The sequence below is a fragment of the Dama dama genome, chromosome 27, assembly GCF_033118175.1.
Source record: "Dama dama isolate Ldn47 chromosome 27, ASM3311817v1, whole genome shotgun sequence".
NCBI classification, from domain to species: Eukaryota; Metazoa; Chordata; class Mammalia; order Artiodactyla; family Cervidae; genus Dama; species Dama dama.
This window is the reverse complement of record NC_083707.1, coordinates 50,698,089-50,711,930: the sequence shown is the minus strand read 5'-3', so window position 1 is coordinate 50,711,930 and position 13,842 is coordinate 50,698,089. Positions and strand designations below refer to the sequence as shown.

Here is a 13,842-nt window from a genome sequence, read left to right as displayed (position 1 = left end):
GACTATATCCCACAGAAGAACCTACCCCCTGGAAATTAAAGGCAACAACACCATTTTGGATTTAAGGATTCCCTTTGACAATGTGCTGAAAGGCACTAGAGGGAAGTGGAGAGGCCTCACACTGGATCATAAAGGTACGTACCTGGTTCAACTCTTGCTCAGTTTTCACCGAAATTCAACATTCTGAGCATTTCCAAGAGATGAGCTAGCTAGAGAAAACCCACCCAGAACCCTATCCTCCTAACAGTCAGATTCCAAGAAATGTGGAAACTCTCCTACTCTTAAAATAGTCATAAAATTTAAACCTAGTGGTTTTTTTAGTCTTGCTCATCAAAGATGACTACCTCTAAGAAATGTAAATACTGTTCAACAACTAAGACCCTCAGAAATAACTGATTATAATATACTAAATGTTTTCTCAAAAGCATGTGACTGAACCTAGGCACATATATAAAGCAATTAATAACTAGAAGTACTTCTATGTACTTGTAGTATTTTTATGGCTCTTTGCAAAAAGCAACCAAGGTGGGTGGCCTGGACTCAAAGATAGACTACTTAGCAAATATTTTCCACAATACTTCCCCCAGATGATTAAACACGTAAACTTTCTTTAAAGCAGAAAAAGGGGCAATGTATTATATCATAGCATGCTTATAGTTCTAATCAAATAAACTCAGTTTTTAAAATCTGTTACTCTAAAACTCTCCTCTCACTCCTACTCTTCATTCACAGTACAACAGACCTAAAGTCAAAAATTCCTAGAGAATGAAGATACCTTTTTAGAAAATTTGCCAATAAAGCATAAAATCACCACATTTTTACAGGTTAGAATTAGGTCTTTAACAGAAGTGTTTGTAAGAACTCAAGAGTATAAATGAGTTGGTAGAAATGTTATTTTAAAAAACGAAAGACATGTAGCTTGGATTAAGATATGTTTAAAGCACAGAAATAAGCAAACTCAGTGGTTTCTAGGATGGTCTTATTAAGAAGACCTAAGCAAGGAAGTAGAAGACTTGTTGATTTAAGTTGATATAAGGATGATTATCATGCGTAAGTATTTCTCATGTCTCAAACCTGTAACACACCTGAAATAATCTTATTACACTAAGGCCCTCCATTTTGAAAAAAGCAGAAACACCTGAAAGATAATCTTTGATTTTATTTCACACTATTTATCCTGCAGACAACCTATTTATCTTATAGGCAATCAGGCCTAGCTTTGCTACAGTAAAATAAAAGTGAAAGAAATAACCAACCCTACACTTGATACGTAACGTCCATGGGGAGTCCTAGTGGAGTGGGAGAAGAAAACCAAAGCTGCCCAATAGTACTAGCTGTTGCCTGTCATTTAGTAGAAGGTGTCTCACCACTAAGGTTGGACTCAAAAGTGCAAAAGAAAAAAAAAGTTAAAAATCAAACCTAGAATTCAACTTTGCATGTTGAGATTCAGTTTTATTTATGCTACTAGCTAAGTAAAAAGCATACATATTGTGTCTGTGGTACAGTCAATACATTTGCAACTTTTCTACTTAAATTCTCTATACAAAGTCACTGCCAATTTGATATGATCATTGATGGCAAAGGGCTTAGAATAACCAAAAGGTATAAAAAAGTTTGCAGTCTTGCCCCAAGATACAAAAACTGAATTTTAAACAATGTCATAACATACATGATTTAAACAGTATATGAAAAAAAAAGTCACACATCAAATCAAGTACAAAAATATCCAAACTACCTATCAATGAATGGTAATGTTTCTATTATTCTGCACAGTACTTGACAAAAAGAATTTAGCGGTTTCCAAAATACTCATTATTTTTTAGCATTGCCACCTGTGCAGAATGGTAAGGTATTAGATGGAGTGACACTGCTTTTAGTGTTTTTAAAAATATAAAATCTTTCCCTATGTTAAGGAAGGAAAGAAATTCCTCTTCTAGGCTCCTTAGTAACCAACCCCGTGCCTAGAAATACAGAATACACCTGCTGTTTAACAGGGCAAAGTGTATCTACTGATAAATAGCATCCAACAAAAACAACAAATGTAACTTTGAATGACACTCGTTTGTCTGGTCATTTTAAGGAATTCTCAATATACACAGATTAGTGTTTTGCCTTGGCAAAAGAAAAATTGAAGTCGCAAGACAATCTGAGTTAAAATCATCTTCACTAGTTTAACTTGAAAAAAATATTTTGGATAAAAGGTTATAATACACTACTATCTTTTTTAAACACAGAGTAAAGTTGCTCTTGGTAAAATTAACTCACCCACATGGCACAATATTTTGGAGTAAAGTATGTTCAACAACAACAACTCACACACAAGATAACATAGGTGAATTAACTTTGAGAACTTCTCTGCCTTTAAAATGAGCAATATTAAATTTATTCTGTAGAATAACACATATATTGATGTTCTGCATATAAAAGGCTCTAAAACATTTTAAAGGGCTAAATTTTCCAGCATTGGAATGATTCCTTCAAACATAACTGGTGAAGATTTAATAAGAATGTATTTGTCCCAATCTTCAAGCTCTGAGCCATGCCTGAAAAGTTCTAAGTAGGAAAAAGAAAATTGTTTTAATCCAGTTTCTGTCTGCTAGGAGCAAGGCAGCAAACACATTTTCCAACCCTTTATGAAAAGATAAAGCAGAACAAAAGTGAAATATATCTTCAGATTATAAACAGGATTGCATCTTATAGTCCACCATCCTGATAATGGTAAGGGCCCCAACAGTAAGTTAAAAGACCTCAGTCTAAAGGCTGTGGGTCGGCAATAGGCATGGTGTGAAGGACTTCATCAAGGAGCTGGAGGGCCCGGTGTAAGTGAATCTCAATCCAACAAGGTGTTTCCTTGATGCTCTGTCTTGGGTAATCAGGTCCCCAGCCTTTCACAAAACTCATCCTGAGTATGCATAAACGACGGAGGTCATCCACACCGATTCCGGCAGCAGCCGACAAACCTAACAGAAAAGATTTGGAAGACGTCAGCAGGACAGGCTGACCCCTTCCCATCCCCCCTAAATCTTACATTAACAAGGTGACCAGCTTTCTTTACTGCATTCTCCCCAGCACAAGACTTCTCTGTCAAAGTGCCAAAAAGTAAGTATAGATCTATACTTTTGTCAACAGGGACTGAAAACTCTTGGTTAAGACAATGTATATTCCACGTGGGTCTTCTAGCTACCATTAATTATAAATTACCACAATCCACCAACACCCCATCTGCTTTTTCTCTTTAGAAGTGGAGGTGAAGGGATAAGAAACAACTTGTTTTTAAGAGGCAGTGCATGTCTACACGCTGGTTCTAAGAACTTATTCTCTGTCTAAACTGTCTAGTTCAGGGTAAGACATGACTAACAATGAGACAGAAAATAGTCCTGGTTCCACTAAGATTTCTTGAATGACCCAGATGATGTCTGTCTCTCAGTTTCACAATGTAACAGAGATAGTATATAATTACTCAATGGGGGGCAGTAGATGAGAAGGAGAAATTTAGTAACAGCTCTGGATTCTTCAGTAAAAGCATATTTGTAACATCAAAACTAGCAAATTAATTGTTTAGATGCCCAAATTTTTTTAAAAAAATCAAATTCTATAAATGAGTATGCCTTATCTACCTCAAAATTGTAAACTCCTGAGCATAAGTCACAATGGAGACTCTGCATCTAATTCTCCAGTCAGAACATACAGCCATATAGTCAATCTGCATTCATCAATATTACAATGAAACTAATGGGAGGAATTTGCATGTACTGTAGAGAAACCTGCAGGGCCACTGCAGTTTTCTTAGCCAGTGTGATTTGCTTACCACACTGAAGAGGTTAAGAACAGGGGTTGAATGAATCACTAGTTATGCCTTCAGACGTGGAAGATGGGTGCCACGTGTTTCCATCATAAAAGTCTATAGTCAGGAGTTTAACTCTGCAGTAAAAAATTCCCCATCAGTGTGAAACCTGGCACACAGTTCAATTTTACCCTAAAATTAAAAAAAAGTCTACAAGTTATCAAAATACCACCCTCACTTAGTTTTCTCTCCATGCTGAGTATACTTTTAAAAAAAGTTGGAGAGATGTCTAATTCTGAAATTGAAATATGCTTTCCTTCTAGAATAAAGCAAAGCACATCGGTGATTACAACCCACCCTGGCTGGTGAGGCAAGAATTAAAAGCATCAACAAAAATAGGGGAGACTGATCAATATAATAACAACCCCCTTTCTTCTTTATCCCACAGTCCCTTTTTTGATACAAAAAGAATGAACACAGGGCTGTAAACAAAGGGCAACTATTATAGACGAACAGTTTTTTAGGTTTTTTTTTTGGTACAAATTCAAAAATGTTATTATCCCAGTAAAAAGAACTTCACTTTCTATTACTGGTTAAAGTAACTAATTAACTGAGTCAATCAAGATAAAGCACCATCTACTACACTTGAAAAAAAAAAAATCAAAAGCATACTTACTGATGGCTGGGGCTATTCCACCTACTGACCCTGGGCCCGGGATGTTTCCTGCCACGGCGGCTGCCTGGGCAGCTGCTGCAGCTTGTGCCGTGGCTGCCTGCTGCTGCATCTGACGATGACACTGACGCAAATCAAAGACCTTAAAAAAAAATAATAAGTTTCATGCCATGAGTCCAGCAGAAACATTCCATATATCAAAAACCAATGCACAATCTATTTAAAACTCACAGCTTGATTTAGCTCTCAGGATTAAAGAATTAACTGTTTAATTTTTTTATGTAGATGGTAATTTCTTAGGAAAGCTAGTTTGAATGAAGCTCAACAAAGAGGCACAGCTCACTATTAGAGGACAGTTTTGGTTGCCACGGGCCTCTGTATCCTTTATCTGAGTTCAGTGTGGGTCAGCCATTACTGCCTTTGTGAAAAACCATACCACGGTGTAAAACGAAGTTAAGAAATCATCCCGAAAAAAAAAAAAAAGAAAAAGAAATCATCCCACCCTTTCATAACTAAATGAAGAGTTTTCTGTAGGTTGAATTGACGGCCTAGGTCATATGGCCAGCTTCTTTTATCATTCTATTTGGAGGAATGCATAAAAGGCATTGTTACTACATAAGAAGACAACAGCATATCTCAGAGATGCACAGAAGCAATCTAACACGATATTTAGGACGTGTTTTAAAAAACTATAGAAACAAAGGAAAAAGAACTGATCACGTAAATGTAAAATCTTAACAATACTGAATCTCAGTGATGGATATATGGGATTCCATTAACTAATTCCTCATTAATTTTTAAAATGCTCATGATTTTTTAAAAATTGCTTAGCTTTGAATCCCATCATTGATATCTGCTACTTATGTGGGTTAAATTTCTTAACCTTTCTGAAGCCTCAACTTTCTTATCTATAAAATGGGAATGTTAAGTGTGCATGCTTTTTCATATTATTGTAAACCTGGCATAGTATACAGTAAGCTCTCAATAAACGTTATTATTTTTTATTTTGTTTTTGGTCTCCCAGGTAGCCACCAACCTTGCAGGATGAGTTAAGGAGCTTATGGTAATTTCAACGCTCTTTACCAACCATGCCCAGGGCTGGCATTTTTTAAAGCACTGGAAGGTTACACAGGTAGAGTGGTCACCTTGAGAAGTGAGTTGTAGGAAAGGAAGACAAGGACAAGAGTAGAAGCAAGACTGCTCAATGCGCATTTTAACAGCATTTTAATTTCTGAACCATGTGACTATACTCCTTCAACAAAAGTAAAGTACAATTTAAAACAATCCAAGTATGCACAAAACCCAAATATGAGTGAGCATAATTATCTTTGACAATAAAAGAAATCGAAGAATGTGTAACATAGAACTTTATCAGATGAAGAACAGGTTTGAAACCCAAGCCAGTAATTTTCAGATTCCTGAAAAAATTCTGATTGTCTTTAGTCACTGTCTTTACATGAACCATAGAGCATACAACAATAATAAACAAGAGAATCCTCTCCAAATAGCAAACCAAATTCCTATTTACTCATTTTTCTACTCAGTGCCTATCTTCTAGCATCAACAATGGACAAAACTTAAAAGACTATCTCAGTCTCTGGATCGAAGTTTGTCAAATAGGAATGTATTCATTACCTGACCAAGCTACTAGTCCTAAAAGGGACAGGAAGCATGACAGAGTCAGGTCTGGAAATCAGAAATCCCACAGCGCCCAGAAAAACTGCTGTTTTTTCAAGAGTCCATTAGATTCTGAACTTTTCCACTGTGCTCTGACCTCTTATAGAATGCCTTACCCAGCACAGCACACAATACGGATGCAAATATCTGAAAAGCCAATTAGCTCCACAATGACTTTTTTTTTAAAGAAGGAAATTGACAAACTTTCTTTTAGAGCAGTTTTAGGTTCATGATATAATTAAGCAAAAAAGTAAAGAGTTTTCTATTTCTACTTAAGTACAGCCTCTCCCACTGCCACATCCCACACCACAGAGGCACACCTGTCATCAATGAGCCTACACTGACAAGATTATCACCAAAAGTCAGTTTACATTAGGTCTCACTCTTGGTTTTATGATTCTATGGGTTTAGACAAATGTATAATGATATGTAGGCTTCCCTGGCGGCTCAGATGGTAACGAAGCTGTTTGCAATGCAGGAGACTCGGGCTTGAACCTTGGGTCAGGAAGATCCCTTGGAGCGCACACACACACACACCATAGTGATGCAGTATTTTTGTTGCCCTAAAAATCCTCTGAGCCCTGTCTATGCATTTTTTCCCTCCTCTCTATGCCTAGAAACAATTCATCTTCTCACTGTCTCCATAGTTTTACCTCTTTCAGAATGTCAGTTAGAATCATACAGTATGTATGTAGCCTTTTCAGATTGGCTTCTTCCACTTAGTAATATGCACTTAAGGTTGCTTAGTGTCTTTTCATGACTTAATAGCTCACTTTTCAGTGCTGAGTAATATTCCACTCTGTGGATGTAGGATGTGTTGGTTGCTAAGTTTTCGGCAGTTGTGAGTGAAGCTGCTATAAACATCCAGGTGCAGGTTTTCCTGTGGACATAAGCTTTCAAATCATTTGGGTAAATATTAAGGAGTGCTGACTGATGGATCATACGCTTAGACTATGTTTGGCAATGTAAGAAACTACCAAACTGTCTTCCAAAGTGGCCGCACCCCTTTGAGTTTCCACCAGTAACGAAAGACAGCGTCTGCCGCTCCACATCCTGGCCAGCACCTGGTTTTGTCAGTGTTCTGGATTTTGGCCATTCTCCAAGTATGCAGTGGTGTCCCAGTGCTGTTTTAATTCACAATTCCATAATGGCATATGAAGCTGAACATCTATTCATATGCTTACTTGCTATCAATATATCCTTTTCCCTGAAGCAGGGCCTTTTGCCCCTTTTTTAATTAGGTTGTTTGTTTTCTCATTGTTGAGTTTAAGTATTTTCTATATTTTTGGTAACGGTCCTTTATCAGATGTGTCTTTTGCAAATATATTCTCCCAGTCCGAGGCTAATCTTCTCATTCTCTTGACACTGTCTTTCATGGAGCAGACAGTTTAAATCTTAATGAAATCTAGTCTCTCAACTGTTTCTTGCATGGATTCTGCCTTTGATGTTTTATCTAAAAAGTCATTGCCATACCCCAGGTCATGTATATTTTCTCCTATATTATCCTCTAGGAGTTTTATGTTTTACATTTGGGTTAAGTACAACCACTTACAAAAAAATTTTTTAACCATCATTAACCTAGTATGGCCCATATATAATCTTATATCACTTGGGAGGAGGGAATACAACTTACTTATAATTTCCTGGGTTCAGATACGTTCTCAACATACCCCCACCTCCACCAAGAGTAATTAAAATTAACCAAGAGATCTTCACACATAGGTTCTTTACAATATGTTATAAACAATCATAATTATGATGGTCTTAAAATCTATGCTAACACCCGGAGCACATATTCCAGTTAACCACAAAGATGAAATTTTAAAACACTGTGACTCTTACCTACAGATGTAGTAAAAATGATTCATTAAGCACCTCAGCAAATCTCCTTTCCACATGGGTTATTTATGTAATTATAGCATTCACACCAAAAGACGAAACTATTGACTACACTGCTAAACTGAAACCCAGGCTGCCTCCTCACTGTGCGCTGTCTACACCATAACAGGTTTCATCTATTATACTGGATGGTAAAATTAAGGCTTTCACTGAAAAGGAAACGTGTTCCTTTCAGAATCTGAATTGTTGATAAAGACAATTCAAAGTAACCAAAGGTTTTAAATATTCTTTTTGGCTCAGACCCAAGATATTCCTGATCTCCACCCCTGGGCTACTCAACAATTTACTTCTGATTTCATCTGTTTAAACATATTTCCTTACTCTCATCTAAGTTTATTACAAACCCATTACTTAACAAAGGTGTCTTATAAAGATCACTGTCAACACCTTCAGGATATTCTCTTTTAACCAGGAATCAAATTTTGACATTCTTTTCTCATAAGGCTCAATTATAGTGTACTGTTTATATCAACACCAAGAAACAGTAATCCAGGAAGACAAACAGGTCCCTGTGTTGGTGATACATTGGGCATCTGAACAGAAGACTGCACTAAAGATTTGCTAAGTTATCTGACCTGGGGATGTAAGAGTCATGATATCTAGTGACTGGGAATAAATTTAAGTGGATCATAATAACTTTAACCTAGTCCAGTTGTGATTTAGAAGCACTGTCTGCCTCCTGTCCCTTACATATATATATGTGCAACAACAAACCTGACTCAGCGTCAGAGAATGCAAATCTAAACCTACCATAAATGAGATACCATGTCACATGACCTTAGGAAGGCTAACATGGAAAAGACAGATAATAGTAAGTATTCATGAGACTGTAAAGAAATCAGAAACTTCATACACTGCTGCTGGAAATATAAAATGGTACAGCCACTTTGGAAAACAGTTTGGCAGTCTCTTAAAAGGTTACACATAGAGTTACTTTATGATCCAGAAATTCCACTCCTTGGTATCTGTAAGAGAAATGGAGATGTACATTCACAAAAAAATCTGTACATGAATGTTCATAGTGGTATATTCATAATACAGCCAAAACTCATACGTCCATCAACTGATGAACGGATAAACAAAATGCAATAAACATTTTGCAATGCAAAATGCAATGTTATTTAGCCCTAAAAAGAATGAAGTACAGATACATGCTACATGAATGAAGCTTGAAAACATTAGGCTTAGTGAAAGAAGTCACAGAAGACCACATTGGATGATTCCATTTACAAAAACTGTTCTGAGTAGGCAAATCCATAGAGAGAAAAAGTAGATTAGTAGCTGGCTAGGGCTGGAGGGTACAGCGGGTTGGGAGGTAGCACATAACGGGTGCAAGATTTCTTTCTAGAGTAATGAAAATGTTCTAAAACTGACTGTGGTGATGGTTGCAGCTCTGTGAATATACTAAAAATCACTGTACTGTACACTTCCAATGGGAGAATTATATGGTATGTGAACTATCTCTGTATCTCAATAAAGGCCTTAACCCGAGTGTCCAGTGCTTAAGCAACACAAACAGATCTTACTTTTGAAAGCAAAAGAGCAATGACACTTAAAAAGAATTCAAACATCTGCTCCATTTAAAGCTTGTAAAATGTCATTTCATTACATCAAATGTTCATAAATGTAAGGTGACTGCTACGTCATGAGAGAAGTAGGAAAAAAACCAATATCATAGAAGAAAAAACAATGCAATTTAGTCCTAGCTTCTTAGTTTATACAATGAAAGAATGGCTCTCCAAACCTATGTTTTCCTCATTTTAACTGAAAAGAGAAAAATATGTTTATATGTGTGATTGGGGCTGGGCTGGATTCCCCTATATAAAGACACTCTTTCCACGGGTTCATATATATGCACTCAACTCACCCCAGTAACGTCACCTCTGGTAAAAGTCTATCTGACGATCTAAAACACTAAAATACAGATCCTTTAGGTTACTGGTGCCCCCCTAAATTAGTAAGTGAAGAAAACACCAAGGGCCAGATTTAGGATATACGTGAATCTCCTTCTGGCTAATAAGACTCTTCTAAAAAATAATATACTTAATAAACAGTAAATTAAAAATAATTATTTTAAACCTTAGTTGATAAAACAAAATTGGGATTCTTTTTTACTCCACAAAAATGTACCAGAAGATAATTTATTTATTGTTCAAGGCAAAAGTCTGAGTTTGCTATAAAAATCTATCCACGAAAAAAAAAAAAAAAAATCTATCCACAATATAGTAGTTTATCAAGTGATGACAAGTCTCATATTTGGGGGGCTTCTCAAGGACCATTTGTATCAGAATAGAGATATTACATTATTTGACAATCCTAGAAATTAAATTATACAAGATACCACATTTTAAAAGCCTAAATGTTTTAAATACTACCTCATATCTGATAAGTTCATAATTACTGTCTGATACAAAGTATATATTCAACACTGTAGCCCTCTGTCCATCGACTTCTAATTGTACACATAATCTAGAGACTTCTGGTCAAGATGGATACACAGGTACAAACACATTAAAAAGCTAGAAAAACTATTAAAAATAAGTATCTTCCAAACCAATCATAAAATTCACATGGAAATCCAAGGGGCTGGCAACAGCCAAAAGAATCCTGAAAAATAACAAAGCTGGAGGGCTAACACTCCCCAATTTTAAAACTTCCTACAAAGCTACAGCAATCAAGACAAGGTAGTACTGTCCCAAGGACAGTAGATCAATGAAATAAACTGATGACCCAGAAATAGATCTTTACCATTTAAGGTCAACTGAATTTTCAACAAGGGTGTCAAGATAATTCAGTAAGGGAAAAAAACAGTCTTTTGAATAAATGGTTATGCAAACAACTGGTTCTCATGACAAAGAACAGAGTGGCATCCTTTCCTCACAGCACACACAGATATGCACTCAAAACGGATCACAGACCTAAATGCAAGACCTATAACTATAAAATGCTTAGAAAAAAACATAGGTGTAAATCTTGGATTAGGCAACAGTTTCTTAGACATGACACCAAAAACATAAGCAACCAAAGAATAGACTACAACAAAATTTAAAACTTTTGTGCTGCAAATCATTATGAAAAGAGTGAAAGATGAGACAAAGAATGAAAAAAAAAATCTGCAAATCAAGTATCTGATACAGGACTGATACCCAGAATATACAAAGAACTCTCATAACAGTAATAAAAAGACTAAAAAACCCAGTTAAAAAATGGGAAAAGATGGGAACAGACATTCTCCAAAGAAGATACACAAATGGCCAAAAAAGAAGTTCAATGTTATCAGACACTGGAGAAATGCAAATCAAAACCACAACGAGGTAGATACCACTTCACATCCAATAGGATGGCTAAAATAAAAAAGGCAGATAATAACAAATGTTGATGAGAATATAGAGAAACTGAAGCCTTCCATGTATATTGCTGGAATTGGTGGAAAGGTAAAATAGCACTGCCATTTAGAAAATGAGTCTGGCAGTCCCTCAAGTAGATAGACATAAGAGTTATCTTTTGATTCAGGACTTCTACTCCTAGGTATACATTCAGGAAGACAAAAACATCAGTCAGTTCAGTTCAGTCGCTCAGTCGTATCCGACTCTTTGAGACCCCATGAATCGCAGCACGCCAGGCCTCCCTGTCCATCGCCAACTCCCGGAGTTTACTCAAACTCATGCCCATCGAGTCAGTGATGCCATCCAACCATCTCATCCTCTGTCGTCCCCTTCTCCTCCTGCCCCCAATCCCTCCCAGCATCAGGGTCTTTTCCAATGAGTCAACTCTTAGCATGAGGTGGCCAAAGTATTGGAGTTTCAGCTTCAGCATCAGTCCTTCCAATGAATACCCACGACTGATCTCCTTTAGGATGGACTGGTTGGATCTCCTTGCAGTCCAAGGGACTCTCAAGAGTCTTCTCCAATACCATAGAGTTCAAAAACATCAATTTTTCGGCGCTCAGCTTTCTTGACAGTCCAACTCTTACATCCATACATGACCACTGGAAAAACCATAGCCTTGAATAGATGGACCTTTGTTGGCAAAGTAATGTCTCTGCTTTTTAATATGCTATCTAGGTTGGTCATAACTTTCCTTCCAAGGAGTAGGCGTCTTTTAATTTCATCGCTGCAGTCACCATCTGCAGTGATTCTGGAGCCCCAAAAAAATAAAGTCTGACACTGTTTCTACTGTCTCCCCATCTATTTCCCATGAGGTGATTGGACCAGATGCCATGATCTTAGTTTTCTGAATGTTAAGCTTTAAGCCAACTTTTTCACTCCCCTCTTTCACTTTCATCAAGAGGCTTTTCAGTTCCTCTTCACTCTCTGCCATAAGGGTGGTGTCATCTGCATATCCGAGGTTATTGCTATTTCTCCCAGCAATCTTGATTCCAGCTTGTGCTTCTTCCAGCCCAGCGTTTCTCATGATGTATTCTGCATAGAAGTTAAATAAGCAGGGTGACAATGTACAGTCTTGATGTACTCCTTTTGCTATTTGGAACCAGTCTGTTGTTCCATGTCCAGTTCTAACTGTTGCTTCCTGACCTGCATACAGGTTTCTCAAGAGGCAGGTCAGGTGGTCTGGTATTCCCATCTCTTTCAGAATTTTCCACAGTTTATTGTGATCCACACAGTCAAAGGCTTTGGCATAGTCAATAAAGCAGAAATAGATGTTTTTCTGGAACTCTCTTGCTTTTTTGATGATCCAGTGGATGTTAGCAATTTGATCTCTGGTTCCTCTGCCTTTTCTAAAACCAGCTTGAACATCTGGAAGTTCTCGGTTCACGTATTGCTGAAGCCTGGCTTGGAGAATTTTGAGCATTACTTTACTAGCGTGTGAGATGAGTGCAATTGTGCGGTAGTTTGAGTAGTCTTTTGGATTGCCTTTCTTAGGGATTGGAATGAAAACTGACCTTCTCTAGTCCTGTGGCCACTGCTGAGTTTTCCAAATTTGCTGGCATATTGAGTGCAGCACTTTCACAGCATCATCTTTCAGGATTTGAAATAGCTCAACTGGAATTCCATCACATCCACTAGCTTTGTTCATAGTGATACTTTCTAAGGCCCACTTGACTTCACATTCCAGGATGTCTGGCTCTAGGTGAGTGATCACACAATTGTGATTATCTGGGTCGTGAAAATCTTTTTTGTACAGTTCTTCTGTGTATTCTTGCCACCTCTTCTTAGTATCTTCTGCTTCTGTTAGGTCCATACCATTTCTGTCCTTTATCGAACCCATCTTTGCCTGAAATGTTCCCTTGATATCTCTAATTTTCTTGAAGAGATTTCTAGTCTTTCCCATTCTGTTGTTTTCCTCTATTTCTTTGCATTGATCGCTGAGGAAGGCTTTCTTATCTCTCCTGGCTATTTGACAAAAACATACATCTACCTAAAAACTTGTACATGAATATTCACAGTTGCATTATTCATAATAGCCAAAAAAAGTACAGCAACAACCCATGGATCCATTAACTGATGATGGATAAACATACTCCTCAGTGGACAGCAGGGTCTAAAGACAGAAGGTACTTAAGGTACCAGCACCAAACAGAAGGTGTACAGTACAGGAAGTGATATGGAAAGAGAAAACAGGCAGGCTCTATGAGGGCTACACTGGGTACCTGACCGTGAATCAAGTGCTAGTGCAACAGTCTGACGGTTAATTCAGAAATGCATCTGGGAATAAAAGTCTTGTCCATGGCATGGCCAAGCTCAGAGAAATCTATACAACAGGATTTAGGCCCTGAGCATCCCTGGGGATTTTAACTCAATTTTCTCAAGGGACAAAATTCCTCTACCTTGTAAATATAAGAATTGGTTCT

The 13,842-nt window shown here is 37.3% G+C and overlaps 1 protein-coding gene across 2 annotated transcripts in view; it reads right to left on the bottom strand.

The window, feature by feature from the left end:
* Positions 1–1,141: 1,141 nt before the first annotated feature.
* The window catches only part of SMAD4 (SMAD family member 4), a 53,020-nt gene continuing 40,319 nt past the window's right edge, over positions 1,142–13,842 (bottom strand). The window contains exons 11-13 of one of the 2 annotated variants that reach the window (XR_009690813.1): positions 4,461–4,599; positions 3,809–3,921; positions 2,824–2,960 (exon numbers count right to left, since the gene is read on the bottom strand). Coding sequence is in view for 1 of the 2 variants with exons in the window: in XM_061131080.1 (XP_060987063.1) it covers positions 2,749–2,960; positions 4,461–4,599 (351 nt within the window). In the remaining variant the exon portion in view is untranslated. Of the gene's footprint in view, positions 2,961–3,808; positions 3,922–4,460; positions 4,600–13,842 lie in introns of both variants that reach the window. The other variant, XM_061131080.1, reaches the window with a different exon arrangement.